The sequence below is a fragment of the Marmota marmota genome, unplaced genomic scaffold (genome assembly GCF_001458135.2).
Source record: "Marmota marmota marmota unplaced genomic scaffold, marMar, whole genome shotgun sequence".
Lineage (NCBI taxonomy): Eukaryota > Metazoa > Chordata > Mammalia > Rodentia > Sciuridae > Marmota > Marmota marmota.
Genome location: NW_025999900.1, coordinates 46,819,374 through 46,838,970, shown reverse-complemented (window position 1 = coordinate 46,838,970; position 19,597 = coordinate 46,819,374). Strand labels below are relative to the sequence as shown.

At 39.7% G+C, this 19,597-nt stretch overlaps 1 protein-coding gene across 1 annotated transcript; it reads left to right on the top strand.

Moving 5' to 3' along the window:
- Positions 1 to 3,944: 3,944 nt before the first annotated feature.
- Positions 3,945 to 18,120, top strand: Dio2 (iodothyronine deiodinase 2). The gene is given in 3 exon segments (XM_015494510.2): positions 3,945 to 4,848; positions 12,547 to 13,117; positions 13,120 to 18,120. Coding segments are annotated over 3 exon segments (816 nt in total). The 5' UTR covers positions 3,945 to 4,626; the 3' UTR covers positions 13,143 to 18,120.
- The last annotated feature ends 1,477 nt before the right edge of the window (positions 18,121 to 19,597 follow it).

The following is a 19,597-nucleotide window of genomic DNA, read 5'->3' as shown; positions in this document are numbered from 1 at the left end:
CCCCCCCCCCCCCTTTTTTTCCTCTTCCTCTGCTTACCAGTAGGTGGCCTGGAAAAAGAGCAGCCACAGTTCCTGAGGGAAGAATGCAATAATACTGGGATTGTGCCCTCTGCCAGCGCCTGCCTGCCAGGAGCTAGAGAAGGGCTGTGGGGACAGAGCTCTTGCCTCCCACAGCGCCCGCCTTCTCTGCCTCAGCCCCAAGTCGCTTTGCTCAAGGTGTGTCATCGTTTACTCTGGGATTGTGTGTTTTATCCATTGAGCTTCTCCTTTCACCACAAGGCAGGGAACACGGCTGTGTTTGCAGAATGGATGGGCCCACAGGGAATTTGGAGTGATTCAGTAGTTGTGGTATAAACCTTTCATCACAACTCCCTCTCGGGCACAATCAGGACAAAGGAGAGGCAGAAGGTTGTACAGTTTGTGATTCTTTTCTCTGATAAGAGCTGCACTAGTTTGCAGGGTATGTCCATTAACCACGCCTGTCTTTGCCAGACATTTTAGGAGTTAAACTTATTGTATGTATTCTACAAAGTTTTTTATAAAGTAAAAATGAAACAATACCAATTTTTTTTTCTTATGCATTGGAGAATCATTTGAGTGAGAAGGAATAAAATCATATGGAACTAAGACTGCTTGAAAAAGCACAGAATGAACAGAATTCTTTGGATGCTCTTTGGCTCTTTTACATATAAAGGTGGGAGCTGCCATGTTGGAAACTTTCAAGTCTGCTGTGAGCTCACTGCATTTCTTCAGTCTTAGTTTAAGACTCAGGAAGTAAGTAGACTAGAGAAAAACTCACCATTTATTACTTTTGCACCTGAAAGACGCAATGGTAGAATATGATATTTTCTTATTAAGAGGAAAAAAAAATTGATTCTACCAATCTAAAGCCTTTTGCCCTGGGCTGTCTCTTTTAGACATTTCAAACTGGTGTACAACATTATAGGGGGAAATACAACCAGCATGCCACATGTTGGCTTGTGTTTAGATCATTACAATGTAGATTACTGAAGACACTTAAATGACCAAGAAGATATCCAAGCCTGTTAAATGGTCATATGAAATGTAAACAAGGAGCTTGGGTTGGGGCAATGTTGAACAGGTGTTAAATAAAACAGGTGTTAAATCCTTTGCATTTTAGAACATAAGATTACCAATGGACTCCTTTTGGTAAGAGTTCTGATTCTCAGAGCAACGACCAGGACCCATAAGACAGTTAAAAGAGAAAACTTTAGTATAGAATTTGGGAAAATATCCCATACCCAGTTGACTCTCCAACCATGCTCAGCCACTTTTTGTTATGCATGTCATGGGGGAAAAAGAATCATATTCTGTTAACTTATGATTATTTTGTTAATGAGTATAAAATTACTTGAAGATCAAAGTGTTAAATAATATTAATAATTATGACAAGCAACTGTGAACCACATATAAAAAGAGAATTAACTTTGCAGAACTGTAATTTCCAAGGTTGGACAGACAGATTGTTTGGTAGAAGAGTGACTTCCAATTTTGTGATTCAGTTATTAATTTCTTCAGAAAAAAAAATGATAGAAGAAATCTGAGAAATGACATGACCTGGTTGACCATGTGCCTATTTGCTCTCACATTTTTTACAGCTGCCTTTCAACACTTCTGGGGAAAAAGGAAAAAAAAAAAAAAAGAAAAAGAAAAACAGGAAAGGAAAAAACATCATCCATCAGCATCATAATTCTGACTTACAACCATTTATAGTTTGGATGTGCTTGGAACTTTGCATTTAAAAAAGAAAGCCTTTTCTGATTTCCCCACTAATTCTTCTTAGTTTGCCACTTCCAAACATATCTCAGTCCTTGAGAACAAATGACAAGGGAGGTGGAATTTGGTTTACAATGGATGAAGTTTCTACCTCAGAGGAGCATTGGCTGAATTCAAACAAAGTGGAATGACTGAGAGGGGTGAGATTCTCAGGCTTGGGCAGTGAGAGGAAGCGTCATTTCCTGAGCCCACACCTCCTTCTGTCATTGTTGGCTGAGACTTGGTCTGGCACCCACATGTAGCTTTCCCATCTATACTACTTCAAATACCATGTTGTCACCTCCTCCTCTTTGTCCTTTCTTTTCTTCCATAAAGACATTGAGAAGTTTAAGAATAAATATATGTTATATACATAATATTCTTTTGTTAATAATGTATGCAGATCCTAGGACAAAATTTTCTCTGTGGTTTCTAACTTTTTTTATAACCTCTGAAGTCTTCTTTATAAACTTAGTTCCTGGGATGGAGATACAAAATACATAGTGGGCCAAACAGGACAGAAACGAAGGAGTCAGGCTGTAGGGAGTGGTGAGGGTTGTGTCACTGGGAAAGGCCACGCACAATTTCAGGACCCCGCTTCTTTTCATATTGTATGTGAATGGCGCCCCCTAGTGTGGAGCAAAGCAGAGGCCCTCCACATGCCTGATGTATTCATTTATTTACAACATCCTCATTGAACATTGTTCTAAGTGCTCAAGAGGTAACAAAGAACAAAGCAGACAAGAATCCCTGGTCTCAGACTGCCTAAAGGCATCTTCTTTGATTATTTTTTTTAAAAAGGAAAAAAGCACCCTGCCAACCAAACAAAATGCTTCTGGATGCAGACTTTTGCCCATGGGCCCACCTATTGATGACCTCTGCTCTAGGCTTTTACATTATTCCTGTGATCTTGCAGGTTTTAGCCACAGGGACAAAATAACAGCAATGGATTGACCACAGGTTTGCCTCCAGTGCTTAGCTCATGCTTACTAAGAGCTCTATGCAGTAGAAAACTCAGATAATTTTCAATTAAAGTTTCACATTCCATCCTAGTGTCTGTACTTGCCACTCCTTCTTCCAAGGAAACATTTCTTAGGTAAGAGGGGAAGAAAAACTAAATAGGGTGGGAATGATGGCATGGTGCTAAAGCATTAGCTGTTCAAGTAACTGTCCTAGAGACCAGTGGGAGAGGCAAGTCATTGAGGTCAATGTGGCGCCTTGCACCAATCCAGAGTTTCTCTAACCATCTATACATTTTAATTTTTATCAAGCCAAAAGGAAGGTTTCCTAGAGCTTCAGGTCTCTTAGGGGTTATACTAACAGAAGCAGGAAAGTACTGAATTGAAAAGAGCTTTCTTACCAATCATTCATTTCTCAGCCTTATGGCATCTGAGTGCCATCCAATGGAAAGTTTTAATTTCATCTTCATGGAAGCAAAATAAAGCTCAGAGAAGGTCGGGTCACCTAGCTCTTTCTGTGTCTAAAAGATGTGTGTGTGTGTGTGTGTGTGTGTGTGTGTGTGATTGGAAGCTTCAGTAAAACTAAAAAGAAAACTTGTATTAAGTTTCTTCAAGAAGCTTTAGAGAAATGCTGTGATGGTACTCAAATAGTATAAAAGTTTTCTCACAACCCACTTTGCATTTTCTTAAATAAGATCATGACTCAAAAATATTTAAAGGACCTAGGTCACACATATAATGAAGAACAGAGTGATGGTATAAAGGTGTAAAGAGCATATACCATTTCTCTAAAGAAACGGAGCAAAAAGCATCCGGACTTAGTCTTTCTCTTTTCTACCTGCCTGCCAGGATCCTTTCTTTCCCAAACCCCTAATCAATTAATAATGATAATCATAGGAGAGATTGTTACCACTTTAATTTACACATTATATTAAACGACTCTACCCTGAGTTTGAAAGCATTTCTGGAAAGCTGTCAAAGGTATAATTTTTCTCTCTCTCTCTTTAAATCACAAAGCAAAATTTCAGTGTCTCTCCCCAACCCCTTCTTAAAAAAAAAAAAAAAAAAGTTGTCGAGTTTTGCTTTTCTATTCACTGCAGTCTGGCCAAAGTAAAGCCCTCTTTCTCAATGACGTCAAGATCTTTAGCAAGATTAGGCTTTCATTTCTCTATTGCAGCAATTAGCCAGGGAATGTATAAAAGGCTTCAGGGAGCCTCGCTGGGCGCAGAGAGAGGCGTTTTGCACCACATACAGATAGCAGGAAGGAAAAGCCAGAGGAGTAAGGAAAGAAGAGCCAGGTCTTCTCGCTCCTGGGGAAGGGAGAGAGAGAGAGACAGGCTGGGAACAGCAGAAGAACAGAAAGTTGTGTGTAAAACGGAGTAAAGAAAGAAAAAGAAAGAAAGAAACCACCCTTAAAGCACATTTTAAAAAAAAAAAAAAACTCTGGCAATTCAAGAAAGAAACAGGCTACGTTTAAAGAACATAGAGACAATGAAAAGCTAAAGAAAAATTTTGCAGTCTCTGCCACAGTCTCATAGGTACTTGGAAATGAAAGTAGAGCTGCCTGTCTTTAACGGACTCTGACAGGGGTAACTGGATTAGGGACGGGTATGCCAGTTTCTTTCTTTCTTTTTTTTTTTTAAACATCTTAAATCCTGAAAAAAAAAAAAAAAAAAAAAGGGCAGCAGCTCCGAATTGAATGAATTGATGGGCACACTCCAACTGCTGGGCTGGAGAGACTGAACTTGGTCTTGCCATTTCTGCTTCTTTGAAAGAGGAGACAACTTGGGCTTCTTTTTAATTTAGTTTTTCTCCTTCTCCCCCCACCCNNAAATAAGAGGGTGAAGGGGAACCAGAGCGCACAAGGGGACTGACTCAGGAGGCAGAGAAGATGGGTATCCTCAGCGTAGACTTGCTGATCACACTGCAAATTCTGCCAGTTTTTTTCTCCAACTGCCTCTTCCTGGCGCTCTATGACTCGGTCATTCTGCTCAAGCACGTGGTGTTGCTGTTGAGCCGCTCCAAGTCCACTCGCGGAGAGTGGCGGCGCATGCTGACCTCAGAGGGACTGCGCTGCGTCTGGAAGAGCTTCCTCCTGGATGCCTACAAACAGGTGAGCTGACCCCAGAGGGCTCCTCTTTAGGTCAACCAGGCAGGGGGGGCTAGAATGTTGGGGGCTGGAGGCCAAGGGGGCATTGGGGTGAGAGCTGTGAACTTGTATCTGGGGAACTGCCTGGTGGTTCTGTGAGTGGTTCTGTGAGGTTGAGTGAGCCTCTACCTTTACTTTCTACACCTGTTGCACAGGTTTGATTTGGGAATGACAGATATTAAGCCCTCAGGACTCTGTATGACCTAATAACGAGTCTTTTAAATAAAGGTTCTTATTATCTTGCTGTGATTCTGGAGTAGAGGATTTTGAGCCCCTAGAATAACTTCAGGTAAAGTCAGAAAATGTTGGGGGAGGGGAGATGCTGCATTTCTTAGGCTCTTATAAAAGCAGGAATTTTGATGTTTTGCTTGATAGGAGGTGCACTTAGGAAAGACAGTTCAAAACTGTCAGAGAATTGACTTCAAAATATTCCTGGTAAGTGAGACTGAGCATCACAGCAGCTTTGTTTCTGGTAGGGGTGAGAGTTAATAAGAGCAAGCCTGGGATTTCTGAGTCCCTAGTTACTGGCTATCAGTTTGTAAAAGAGAGATCTGCAAAGTGCCTGTCAGGAATCCAGACTTTGTAAGGGAAACCAGATTTACTTTGTTTCTCCAAGTAAAAACATAGTGTTGTAAGAGCTGATGGATCTGCTTGGGTATACCTTCTTCTGCCCTGAGCTTTAGAGCACAGTGGCCTGCCTTATCTCTGAGAGTGTTGTCTCCAGCTACTTTTGAAAAACCAGAGCTGAATTCAGGTGTCCGTGACTGCTTGGAGATATTGGTGGAATATTTTCAACTGAGATCTTAAGGGGCAAAGCGGAATGCTTGGTCACCTGGCCTTTGTCAGTTTGCTCCCATCCCCTACGCTCAGCAAGGATGGCTCCTGAAGACCCTCTGGGTTTGGGAAGAGATAATTCATTTGGCAAAACATTGTTACCAGAGGAGACTCTCCTGGTTTTCCCCAACCGTATTGGGGGATGTTGTAGAAGACGTCAGGATCAGGAGTCTGCGAGGAATATTGAAGCCAGGTGTTCAACGCAGTGGCACATGTAAAGCAGACAGAACCTCAGAAACCGAGACAGCAATAATAGAGGGGAAAGGGAATGAGTCCTCTGTAAATAAACACTAAAAAAAAATAAAGCTCTGCACCAGGAAAATAGAAGAAGCAAGGAAGCCAGGGCAGGGTTGTTCCACTGAAAACTCAAATGTACAAGAGAAGAATATCTGTTGTGAATTAGGGAATTTTCACTGTAACACATGTCTTTTGTTATTGAGGTCACCTGCAGAGGGTTTGCATTTATTGCCCTAAAGACAGGTGAATAGTGAGAACTCTTATTAGTAAATGTCAATTCCTTGATGCAAATAGGAATGGATGCTCAAAGTCCTAATAGTAAAATCTCATTTATATCATGTATGTGGAGGCAGATGAAAAATGTGGGCAAGTAGGTGCTGAAATGATCAGATACAAATGTACATATTAAATGTGAAACTTTTATCTTCTGCTCTAAATAAAGGCAGGGAATTTGGAGGAGGATGAGTACACAGGCATATGAAATATTATTAATTAGGAAGTTCCCTCATCTGCCTCTGTATTTTGCATGTCTTAGCTGATAACATGGAAATGTCAGAGTCTTGATCTCCTTATATTAAAGTCTTGCTTTTTGGAAATACAATCAACTTTTGCTTATAAAAGAAAAAAAAATAACTTCTTGGGAGAATTTCACTTATGTGCATATATGTCTAATATAAATGTCATCTCTTCATTATATCAACTATATGAGCTATAATGTTAATCACACTTACCAAGTTTTCCCCCTACTAAGCAGCTTAATGAGATAGAAATGGGAAAGTAAACAAATGCCTCCATAAGAAATTTGATTATTTATATTTTAACTAAAGTACAGTGTTCTGTTGTGTTGTAATACGTCATTATCCACGTTCTAGGAAACTGGAAAGGCTGAATGATTTGCTTATTCTTTTGGCATGTGGTTGGCATCTTCCTCTTATGTCATTCTTTGTCTCTACCTACTGATTTATTACTGGCCAAGTTCATGACTGATGTTATTAGGCTTTTAATGATTTATACCATTGTTACCATGTACAGAAGCAACCCCAGGAACCAACTATCTAGAGATAAGACTGGACTGGGAGCATAATAAGTGGAAACACTGAGGCACAGCTTGAACTGAATTTTAGTATTTTTCTGGCTTCAAGTATGACTGGGGTAGTGGTTGCTGCATTGGCTTTTGAGGGTCACTCAGAACCTCTCAAACAGGTTGAGTTACTTCACAGAATGCTGTTGCCATCTGTGCCACTGTCTTTGGGCGTGACTGTTTCTAGAGGCCCTGGAGGAGGCTCTGCCTGAGATGGCATCACAGTATTTCCTAACTTTGACTTGCATTATTGTGAGGCTACCACCCCAGAAGCAGAGTTTTCTAGAATGAGGGGCGTGTCCATGTGGGATACAACTAGACATATCCTTTTCTAGCTTTCATTCTCCTGAGTGGGGGAATGTCAGATATGTAGGAAGATATTTAGAAAAATTGTATGAAAAGTATGATCCTGTGTTTTACCCACACCAGAGGCAGCACGGATATAATTAAAAAAAAAAGAGGGAACAAAATTAAATTTAGTAGAACACTTGTTTATTAAAATACTGAAAGATTTAAAGTTAAATTGGATTGGTAAGAGGGGATTCTGTACAAAAGTTTGATTGAAAAGACAGTCTATAGAAACTCATGAGAGACTCTGAAGTCAGTAAGAGATGTTTGTTATTTAAGTTTCTTGAGTCGGTGTCATTGCATCTGAACACTGGATCCTTGTGCTGGTGTGCAAAGACTCAGAAAACACAACCAATAAGCAAACTTTCCTGTCTGGGAGTCCGGCTCTTGCCTAAATGAAGTGTAAAAGTCAATACACAGTATGGATGCTGACAAGCAGTTCAGTTTCTGCACGGTTAATATTGCAGCGATACAGAAAACATATTCATTTGAACCTGTAATTTGGATTCTGAAAGGGTCTCTTTAACATTCTCCTCCTCCTCTTCATTCACCTCCAGCCTTTTGACACAAGTTCCTACAATGGAAAATGGCTCCTTTAAGAGAGAGACTGTCCCCCAAATATCACAAAGAAGGCCACAGCCAGGGCTTGTCCATCACTTGGCTAACTCACTGGGACATGATAGGGCTCACAGCTGCTTTTTCTAGGTACAAATGAAAGAATTGGCGAAGACGGGCACTGAGTTTAGAAGGAGTAGGTAGGTTGTTCTTTAGCCCTGACTTATCTGGCCAATCTGAAGGCAAGTGGTTAAATCTCTGCTTGATGGTTGCTTGATCATGTTTCCAAGGCTGTTGATGTAGCCTGGTGATTATATCAAAGATTTTGAGAACTTCCTGGTGTTAATAAAGCCAGTTCCAGGACTTTGGATAGCAAGGAGTATGTGTAAATATTCTGTCACGCACCCATCCCCCCATTTGTAAGATTCACTTTTCTTTTTGTCATGAGACTATATGGATAGTTTATGCAAAATCCTTTCTCTGGAAAGTAAAGCAAAGCAAAACAAAGAAACAAGAAGAAGAAGAAGAAAAAAAAAAAACACCAAGGTTAGTGGTATATGCTCTGTTTCTGCTCTCACTGGATGAATGGATCTTTCTTCCCCTTGCCCTGCATTTCACAGTCCAGAAGCAGCATCCTCTTCCCTTATGCCCTGAATGGTGTCAGTGAAAGGAATCCCAACATCAAGGGAATCATATGTTTATACTTGCTATGTATTTATGCTCATGTTCACACTCACAAACACGTCTCTTGCAGCCCCTGAACTTGGGCCAGAGATCCCTCTGTTGTAAACATGCAAATTCTTTATTTGCTGCCTTTGTTGGTGTTGTTCATGTTGCTTGCAAAAGCATAAGAAAGGACAACTGTACTAGGTGCAGATGAGAGAGATAAAAGTCAGTGATGACGATATCACATTTTACGTATGTCCTTTCTGATCCTTGTGAAATAAAGGGACCCTTTGGGAACATCGGAACTTCAAGACCAATTAGTGGAAATGATGCTTCTTGTGTTTGGGCATTAAATACTGGGCAGGGTTCTCTTTAGAGTGGCTAATGCTGGCAGGGAAAGAGGTACCGACCTAATTACTCTTCCGCAAGAGTAAAAAATGCCTTTTGAATGCCTCTTTGGCAAATATGTCTCATTAAGGACAAAAACCAAACACAAACCCTCTAAGAAGGAGAAATTAAGATGATAGGTAACTTGTGGCCAGGAGACTTTCTGTGCCACTGTGGGAAATTAAAACAAAGTTTGGGAGTACCAGGGGATAACTTGTTTTTGTTGAGCTTCTTTCCTGCAGCCTTAATGTTATTATGGGACCAACTTTATTTTCTTCATCATCTTGGCTCCGTGTCAAGGAATGCTTTCCTCCTGGGGAGAGCAAAGAATTCTCCACCGTGGAAGAAGATGGTGATTCTCCAATTCCATCTCAGCAGGGTTGTTAACCAAGCAAACCAAGAAATTCTGCATTGGAAACTCTGGTCTAATAGGAATTTAATTTTCATGGCAATCAAACCCAGAGATGAGAATGAACAGTAATGTCCTTTGAAAAGGTTTTTGTTTTGTTTAGAGCAAACTGAAATCTCTTCTTCTTTAGTTGTCCTTTATCAGGTTTTAGCAAAGATGGACAGTTTATGATTAGTTATATGATGCTTGCAAAAGCAGACCATGGGTCAATTAATATTTGGACTTATGGATCACAGGTGTCTGTTTTTCCTTCTTAGCATTATTAATAGCATTAATCATACCTATGCATAATCTCTTACCTGGTCACCTTCATGAATGAGAATATCTGTGCATTTATGACATTCTAGCCTATAGTTGAATCCTGTGGCGGCTCAACACAATAAAGAAGATTAGCCACATTTGTTTTCTTCACTAACCAGCTGAGATAATCAAGAGCAAATCAACACCATCAGGTGTTGATTGTGGCAGTAATCTACAGGAGGTCTCTGGGATTCATATTTCTCAATTTATCTGCCTCAGTGAGTTTATCCATCATCCAAATGTGATTATTTCACTGTGGGTCAAGTTTATTATTAAGTGTAAAATTCCTCACTGATCCAGGATTATAACAACAAGCATTTATGATAATCCATTCAACAAAAATTTTAAAACGTGTGCATCCTAGCCTAACAAAATGCTAACTTCCCCTCCCCAAAGAGCATCACGTGTTTGGTAACTTTCCTAATTTTTAACTTTAGAGTGACAGTGTTGTACTTGTCCTAGATTTTCTAAGGCATACTAGTCAAATTTGGAAAGACTTCTTTGGACGAATTGTCCGTTCCAAGAAGAGAAGTGTGTATTAACTTTCTAAGAAAATTCACTGCAGGTAACAAGAGATCACCTGTGATCAAAGCATCAAATAAGATTATTCAGTTGAATAGTCAGGAATAACACAAGGGATCAACAGGTCTGCTTAGGTGAGAGTTAGAGGCCCATTTATCAAGACCACACAATTGTTTGGAGGCCTCATCAATGACTCCAAAATGTAGGGGGATGTTTTCACTCCCCCCAAACCTAACAGTCAATAGTACAGAGATTATTTTTCTCCTGCGTGAAGGTTGCTTACTTAATCAGACGTCTTTATAGTGATATGAATGCATTTAGGTTGTCTTATGTTGAGTATGTTGAGGAGCACAGCACACACAGCTCTGTTAAAAGCAACTCTTCTAGAATAATTACTACTATCCTAGTAGAAAAGATCTAATGAGAAGGTGATGGGGATGCCGGTCACCACCTGCATCTACAAAAAATAACCCATAGAGCCCATAGATTAAAAAGGGTTTAAAATCTTTAAAATATGTATCTTTAAGTGTGAAGTATCTTTTAGTACATCAAAGACTAGCAGAGTTCACCTGAAATAATCCAGTTAAAGGTGGCTTCTCAGATTCCCCCATCTAGAGTCATTTGCGGATTAGCCAAGAAAATTAATATAATAATTTCCCACGGGTAGTGACTGAACCCAGATGTGTTTGTTTAAATCACACCAACAGCTTTCTTGTCTGAGGAGAAAGATGATTATTTTAATAATTCTTTTAGGAAACAAATAGTACCTGTTTCAAACCTGCCCTGCTAGGATTTTTGAGAAGGGAGAGAAAGAACTTCTTTTCTTTCTCTAGTGTTAAAATGAGTTATGCATTAACATTGGATAGAAGCCACTGAATAAAAGCTTGGGTGTTTTTTAATCAGTTTGGATTGTTACATCTTAAACAATTCACTTCTAAGTGACTTCAGTCAGCAGCAGCGTTATGTGTGGCTGTATTTATATGAGGGGAAATAAGTCAATCTAGTTGGAAGTGTTTTGTAATATTAAAGATAGTGTGTAAGAATCAATTTTACTGCCATAAGCTCTCCCTAATGTTATTGGCTTTGATTAAACCATTCTAGGGAAAGATCCAATTGTGTTAATTCAAACTGAAGTAATTGGCTCTTTTATGTTGCCTGCTTTTTATTATCAATTTACAGATCTAAAGGCCACAAACTTTCTTTTATTATTCAGTGTTCAACTATTTTAACTGTGTGCACCTATTTTAACATGGCACGATACCTGACTATACTTCTTTCACCTGGAAATTTTTATCATTCAGAGGAGCTTGTTGATAAATTATATGATAGAAAAATGTGTAGCTTGTGACTTCCTAGATAAAGGGGGGGGGGGACAAATAAATAAACAAAAACACATGAAAAATGAGAAATTAACCAACGGTAGGATTATGTTTTAGTTTTTAGTGAAAATTATAAGGTTCTAGTCATAAGAACCATACCGAAGCAGTAACAGTGAAAAACTCCAGGGAGGCCTCATGCTGGGGAGGAGCCCCAATCTCTTCTCAGGATTATTTATTTATTTTAAACACAGGATTTCCCAAGAAAAGTGTTATTTTCTTTCAGAGGGTATACTGATAATGCAGTAGGGTAGCTGATAATGCAATATACACTCATGCAGAGCTTTCCAGTGCTCTTTTCCTTATATTATTCTCTAATAACTGTATGAGGAAGACAGGTGTTATTATCTCAGTTCTATAGATGGGAAATTGCTGTAGAGTTTGGGTCAGTAGTCCTTGTTGTCAGTGATGGGTTCCAGACTTTCTGGCTCTGGCCAGGATTGGAGCCCATTTGTGTTATTGTACCTTGGTTGAGATTAAAAAGCTTAGTACCATAGGTGAAAATTTAGGTGATGCCTGAGTATTTTATAATTCAAAAAGAGGCGGTATATCCCAAGACCCTGATAATGTGTCTTGAAGGAGACCATTTGCTTCTAACTTTGAAAATGAAGTCAATTAATCACTTGCTTGCTAAGTATTGACAGCAAAGTAAGGCTAGTAAAGAATACCAACCTCAACTTAATTATGAAAAGAGGTAACTGCAGTGTCTTCCAAGATGAAAAGAATTACTATACAGATGAGAAAGATCCTTATTCTCTTGGTCATCCTTTATGTCACCTGTCATGCCTCCTTTTTCCTCAAATCAATATACGTTTGCCCACAGCCTCTGAAGGAAATTCCACTTTTTATTAGGGTCAATTGTATTAGAGTCAGTTTTATTAGAGTGAATTGAAGCAGCAATGTGTTTAATATGGAATTCTTTCTTTCTCTTATGCCTTCACCATTAGGTGAAGTTGGGTGAAGACGCCCCCAATTCCAGTGTGGTACATGTGTCCAGTCCTGAAGGCGGTAACCATGGTGGAAGTGGCGCCCAGGAGAAGACCTCGGATGGAGCAGAATGCCACCTTCTTGATTTTGCCAGTCCGGAGCGCCCACTGGTGGTCAACTTTGGTTCAGCCACTTGACCTCCTTTTACTAGCCAGCTACCTGCCTTCAGCAAACTGGTGGAAGAGTTTTCATCAGTGGCGGACTTCCTGTTGGTCTACATTGATGAGGCTCATCCTTCAGATGGTTGGGCGGTGCCTGGGGACTCCTCTTTGTCTTTTGAGGTGAAGAAGCACCGGAATCAGGAAGATCGATGTGCAGCGGCCCAGCAGCTTCTGGAGCGTTTCTCCTTGCCGCCCCAGTGCCGGGTTGTGGCTGACCGCATGGACAACAATGCCAATGTAGCTTACGGGGTAGCCTTTGAACGTGTGTGCATTGTGCAGAGACAGAAGATTGCTTATCTAGGAGGAAAGGGCCCCTTCTGCTACAACCTTCAAGAAGTCCGGCTTTGGCTGGAGAAGAATTTCAGCAAGAGATGAATTCTAGATTAGCTGGTTAAAGGTATGATTGTAATAGAGCTTATTATTTTTAAAAAGATATTATATAAAGGAGAGGAAACGAATAACTGAATCCACTATTTCAACTGAGGCCCATTGCCTCACCGAAAGACAGGACAGGCGTTTACCTGTCAGAAGAACATAAACCTCTAACATCCCAGTACTTCTTTAACTACTCAAATGTCATTGGGCTAAATAGTAGCCCTGTTACCTCTCTTCTTGGGGAGAACCCCTGAGTGAAAAGATCCAAGTTGGGAAGGAAGAAATTCTGATTTCGGTGGGTGTTCATTCTTCCTTGAGAAAGAAGTGGTATCCCTGATGCAAGCGAACCCAAGGGTTACCTGAATAATTACTGTGTTAGGGAAGCTATTATCCATGTAAAGGTAAAGTCTGTCACCTAGGCTTTAGACAGCATGGGTAGAGCCCAACTGGAAAGTTCCCAAATACTGACTTATAATGCATCCTTGAACTCGGGCCACGTGGTCAAGGCCTTGGTGTTTCATGTGTTAGAGTAGGTGCTAGCCAAAGCGTTTCCTGCCAGGTGTGTTTGTAGATACCAGGGATGATTCCTCAATCTGCACATTTAGAATGACCGTCTGAAATTTGAGGGTTACTCTCTAGGCAGATGGAGACAACTGGAAAAAAATCAAAGTACCAGCTAGGAAAGAGAGGAGGCAGAAAGATTAGAAAACTTCCCAGAGTTTCACCTTGAAACTTACACAGGGAGACTACTTTGTTAGCCCCCAAAACATAGAAACTTTATAAAGACAGAAAAGGAAAAAAATTATCTAAAAATAGCATAGAGAAAACATGTGAAAACAAGATATTTATCATATATTTCTATGTTGAGGGTGAAAAGGGGATTGAAAGGAAAACACCCCACATGCTTAAATAAGTGTGCTATTGAGGACTTTTTTTGTGTAATAATTACTTTATGAAACATGCATATGGTGTATATGTTTCAGTGGGTGAATTATACTTCATGATACCTGTCCAGGGGAACCCCAGTGGGCCTGATGGTGCTGGGCTGTTATTCCCAGTTCCTGCACTTATAATGTGGCTCTACTCATTCCTAGTCTCAGTCTACAGAGGATGCCGAGCTGAATGCATTTGGGGGCAGTACCCTGGCCATTCAGCTACAGCTGTGTTTTCCTCCCAAAGTAGGTGAACTACAGTGAATTAAAGGTGCAAACGATCATTCTTTCTTCATTTGCAAAATTGGAGAAAGTTTAATTCCTATCAGTAATTTTGGAATCACTCATACAAGGCTACCCTTAGTATCAGGGAATTGGATAAAATAGGTTTTCTATTGACATTTGAATTTCAAGTTTGTCCTTTAGTCCCCATAGCTGAGGTTCAGTAATCTAAGATCCCAAGAGCACATACTTGTAATTATATATATCTTGTTTCCCTTTAAGATTAAAACAATATAGTTTTATACGTAAGCAATATCTAAAGATTGTAACCCCCAAAAGAATAGACAACAATTTTGTACCATATTTTTTATTTTTAAAAAATTTGAGTATATTATCAAACCACAGTATATAGTTTAAAGGCACTAACATTCTTATGTCCATTTCATTAATAGCTGTATCATAAAATAAAGCTAATAGGAAAAGATAATCAAAACTTGAATGTATCTTCTTAAACTAGTTGCCTGAAATGAGAAAAAAGTGGGAAACTGGGTGTGCAGGAACCTAAAGTATTTAAAGAAAAACTGGAGCAAGAAATCAGTCCTATCACAAACTGGTATATTGTTTAGATATTAAAGCTCCATCGTGACATAATTATTTTTTTACAACATCTAAACTTTCCAATGTTTTAAGTTCTACTAAGGAAGACCCACAAGCAAACAAAGCAAAATTTGAAAATGTGATGTTATCTCATGAATTGCTGTAAAACCATACTGAGGCTAGATGGTTTCAGATTCCGCCATTGTTAAATTCTACAGTCAACCTTATCGGTAGCCCCCATTGATTTTTGTCTTCAAAATGGTGTTGAGATTTATGTGGTGCCCAGCAAAGTAAAATGACAAATTGGTAGCAGCACACCCACATCGCTGTCCTTAAACTTCCCCTTTGTTCTAAGTGTGCGGATAATGGAACAGGATGTCAGAGAAGCTGGTGGGGGGATGAGATTTGGCTAACACAGTGCTAGTCATCTGGGGAAAAGGATGTTGGAAAAATCACCCATTTGTGCTCTATTTATAAAGAAAGAAGGTTTTGTGTGTGTGTGTGTATGTGGGCATGCAGACAATTCTTCTCCCAGAGGGAACTCTGAAGGAGAAATGAAGCAGAGGAAGTAAACATACAAAGGTATAAGCTGATTGTTAGGGAGACAGACATGTTCAGTAGAACATGGAAGAGGTACTGGAAGAAAGGCAGTTGAAGGGCCAATGGAGAAAGTGGATTGACAAAGCTCAGGAATCCTACAATATGTAGAATGGCTTGGTCTTATCAGTGTTTTGATAAGCCTGTAATTATGTAACCTATTTATCTCAACATAAACTTTTATGGTATCCTATGATGTATCTTTTGTAAAATTAAGAAGAACTCATTCTTGGAGATTGAGGAAAACCAGTGCTTAGCTGATATGCTCAAAGAAATGATTAGATTGTTGATATCCACTCATGATGTGTTTTATAATATATGCTCCTTTTTTGAAAATTGATAGTTGTAATTCTCACAAGGAAAAAAAAATATATATATATATAACTCTGAGTTTTTTCTCTTAGCACCTAACCCCCACCCAACCCCCACTCATAGACTGTGTTTACATGGAACTATCACTTCAGCCTCTTAAGCTGAGTGAGCTTGTCTAGTATTGAAATAGTTCCCAAGAAATTTTAGATATTATCATAACATCTGGATTTACTCAAACATTTACTGTTTGAACTATCCAAAACTGACTTTGTTGCTTAGAGAAAATATTAGTGGCATTTACAATGACTTTCTTGAATGGGCATGAATGAAATGCCTGCACAATAATCTAAAAGTATTTTCTACAGCTATGAAAGTGTGACTGACCTTCTTAGAGGCAAACTAATCACGTTCTTGCTTTGTGTAGCTAAAGTGGCAGCCATTTAACCTAAGTGACTTCTGTCTTCACATTTTGGATCTTTAATCCCGTGTCTTTAATCCTATGTCTCATTCATAGAATGTGTCCCTGATTTTTGAAATATCAACTTCAAATTTAGTTAAATTCTTACCCCATTAACCAAGAGATGTTTATTCTCTGATCAGGGAGGGAAGAAAAACCTATTGTCTTTCATTTTGACTGAGTATATTTCACTGCTAGGGCTTTTGAATAACAACTATGAAACATAGCGAGGTTATGTGTAGGGGCTGCCTTGCTGCCTAAAATACCAGAGTGGCAGGTTAAAGACAACATTAATGGCTTTGGGAAAATTCTCAGGTGGATACAAGGTGCCCTTGGCATGCCCTAATGCCTATTCCCACAGCAAGAAGAATTTGCTGGTTTTTAGGACTTCCAATTCTGAATATCATAAGAGAATGAACATGGACATTTGTTCCATCTGACTTCTGACTGAAGGTTTGGAAAATACGTTTAATTAGAATCCCCTGGCTATTGCAAAGAGGAAAATGTAGACACTACGTCTGCTCCATCTGAGGATTGATGGAAACCTTTACTAGCATTCAGAGGTTTTCAGAACATGTGCAATGTCATGTCTCTGAGAAGTGGAGATCAAACGATAAGTCTTTTAATTCTAGGAGCTTTTCAAGAAATGATGCTGTCAAAAATCAGAACTTACAAGTATATTTAATTATATCCCAACTTCCCCGTTTGCCTTCAACCTAGGAGCCAAACCCATTGTTCATGTGAACTTGCAGAATGGGACGTAAACACCAACTGCTGTTTGCTAATGGTGCTATCTTAGTCTTGTCCTGAAGCCCTCCTTGAAAGGAAGGAACTGAGCTGGGTAAGGGAGGAAAGTTGTGCACTGGATAAGAACCAGCCTCTGAGGGTTTGGTCTGCTGAGGTGGAAAGATTTGAAAAGAAAGTTCTTAGGGTTGGAGGAAGGCTGCTGAGTGCCCCTGAGTGACTAGGATGAGCAAAGCACTGGGCTACTTCCTAAAGCCCTGTGTTCCAGATTGCACCAGAAACAAGGTCTCAGACTGGACAGACCCAGCTCTGTTCCAAGCAGAGTCTGAACCGCAGAGAGCGAGCGCACAGATATCCAAACAAGACTTCTCATGCCAGTCAGGGCCGCCTGCCCGTCTTGGGCAGCAGCACCAGAGCTCCAGGGAGTTTATTTAATATTTACTGGAGACTTCGGAGACCCGGCAGATGTTTAATGAAGTCACTATTTTGGCTCGAACTGCCCTCCCCGTCTCCACCCTCGGGGGGGGTGGGGGGGAAAGCAAACAGGTAAACATATAAATGAAAGAAGCCCACAGAAAGGGATGGGAAATAAATAAAATTCTCTCAAGACTTGTCCAGCCCACGTTGCTGGTCAGTGTGGTTTTTATGTGTTAGGATTGGGGGATGTGCAGACATGAGTATCCAGTACTTTATAACCAAAGCAATTACAAGATATTGGGTAGGGAATGTTGGCCAGTTCTGTTTAGTTTTGCATCACATTATCACTGGACTCCCTAGCCCAAGTGATCGGGCACCCGAAGAGGGAGACAGAGATGTGCAGAGTTGACCAGTGTGCGAATGATAACTACTGACGAAAGAGTCCTTGACTCAGTTAGTGGTTGGATGTGGTCACATTAGTTTGCCTCTCCCCATCTCTGTCTCCCTAGCAAGGAGAATACTCGGGACACGATGCTGAGAGTCCTGGGTAACTGTGGTGAGAATGTATGTGTGTATATCTCTGCTGCTCTGTTGCAGAAAAAGAAGTGCTTTGGACACTATCAGTAGAAAGAGTGTTATTATATTGGTGCCGAGTGGTATGTGTGCTTTTACAATTTGTTCTTGTATTTTAATAAACTTTGAATAAAACAATAGAGTTACTCTTTGGTTCTATTTGTTTATTTTTAAATTACTTTCTAGACCTTGCCTCAGGCTGGAACACATTCACGGTTGACAAGGAAAAGAGAATCCGTCACTCCAATATTTATTCCTTGGTATTCGTGGGCAAAGGAGCCAGCGATGCCAGATTATTTTAATCTCATGCTGTGTGCCAGAGTCTTCAAGGAAATCAAGACAAGTTAAAAGAAAACCTTCAGTTACTTTCCATATTTATGAACAAGACACAAACAGGATTCATGGAAAGGGGCCCGTTTAAGAAACTGGAACAAACTTTAAGTTTGTTAAACTCACATCACAGGTTTTCTAAGTGTGATAAATGAACTTCCCAGGAAGCTGGTTGAAGCAACACAGACAAACACACACACACACACACACACACACATGTCATGTATACACAGATATTATTTGTTATGTGGTTGACAGTGTAATGATGTATAATAAAAACATTTAAACACATTTATAGTAAGCATTTTCCACTATGAGAAGGTGTAATGACATGAATGACAAATGGAGGCAGTAGCTTGTTAATAACAAGGGATATATTTGTAACATGGTTAAATATGGGACTTTTGTACCTTAAAATGGTTGACTTCGCTAAAGTCTTAGTATCTCCCGAGACTCTGAGCTTGCACGTGACTTTTTACACAAAAATTTCATGAACATCTGAAGCATCTTACAAAATATTCTAGAATTTTAACACAGTATCAAAATATCATTACTTTGACAATTGTTTGTTGAATTTCCATTTTTTGCTGGGCCCTATACTAGGTCCAATATCATGTGCAAAAGCAGTATAGCTAAACTTTTACAGACACAATTCCCTAAAGAATTTATGAACAAGATTAGGTAGAGGGGAGATTGTCAGATTAGGTAGAGAGGAATAAAGGGAGGGGAGGGGCTGTGGGGGTAGCATAGTAGAATGAATCAGACACTATTACCCTATGTACATATCTAACTATACAATTGGTGGGATTCTACATCATAGACAACCAGAAGAATGAAAAATTATACTCCATATGTATATGATGTCACATATAACTAATGAGAACAACAGCAACAACAAAAATCTCTAAAACTCAATCTTAAAAAATGTAGGATTTATTGGATGATAGAACCAAGCCCTGAAAATGATTGGGATGAATCTTTCCCCAGGAACAGCTGGGTCCAGGGTCTTTGAGCCGTTCAGTGGTAGATCTTTTGTCTCTGCTATTTACTTACTCTCTGATTTTTCTCTCAGACCAGTTTCTCCTTACGTTGGGTGGCTTGGCTCAGGGTAAGCTGCTCATTTCCATGCTAGCTATAATATGGTTCAGATGGAGTTTGACCCTTTTCCCAGGAAAGCACTTGAACTGGACCAACTGATATAACCTTCCCACTCTGTTGTCATGCATACAGGTAGGGTTTGTTATCAAAGCAACAAGGGCTGGTAACATTCAAAGGTATCAGAAATTAACTTAGT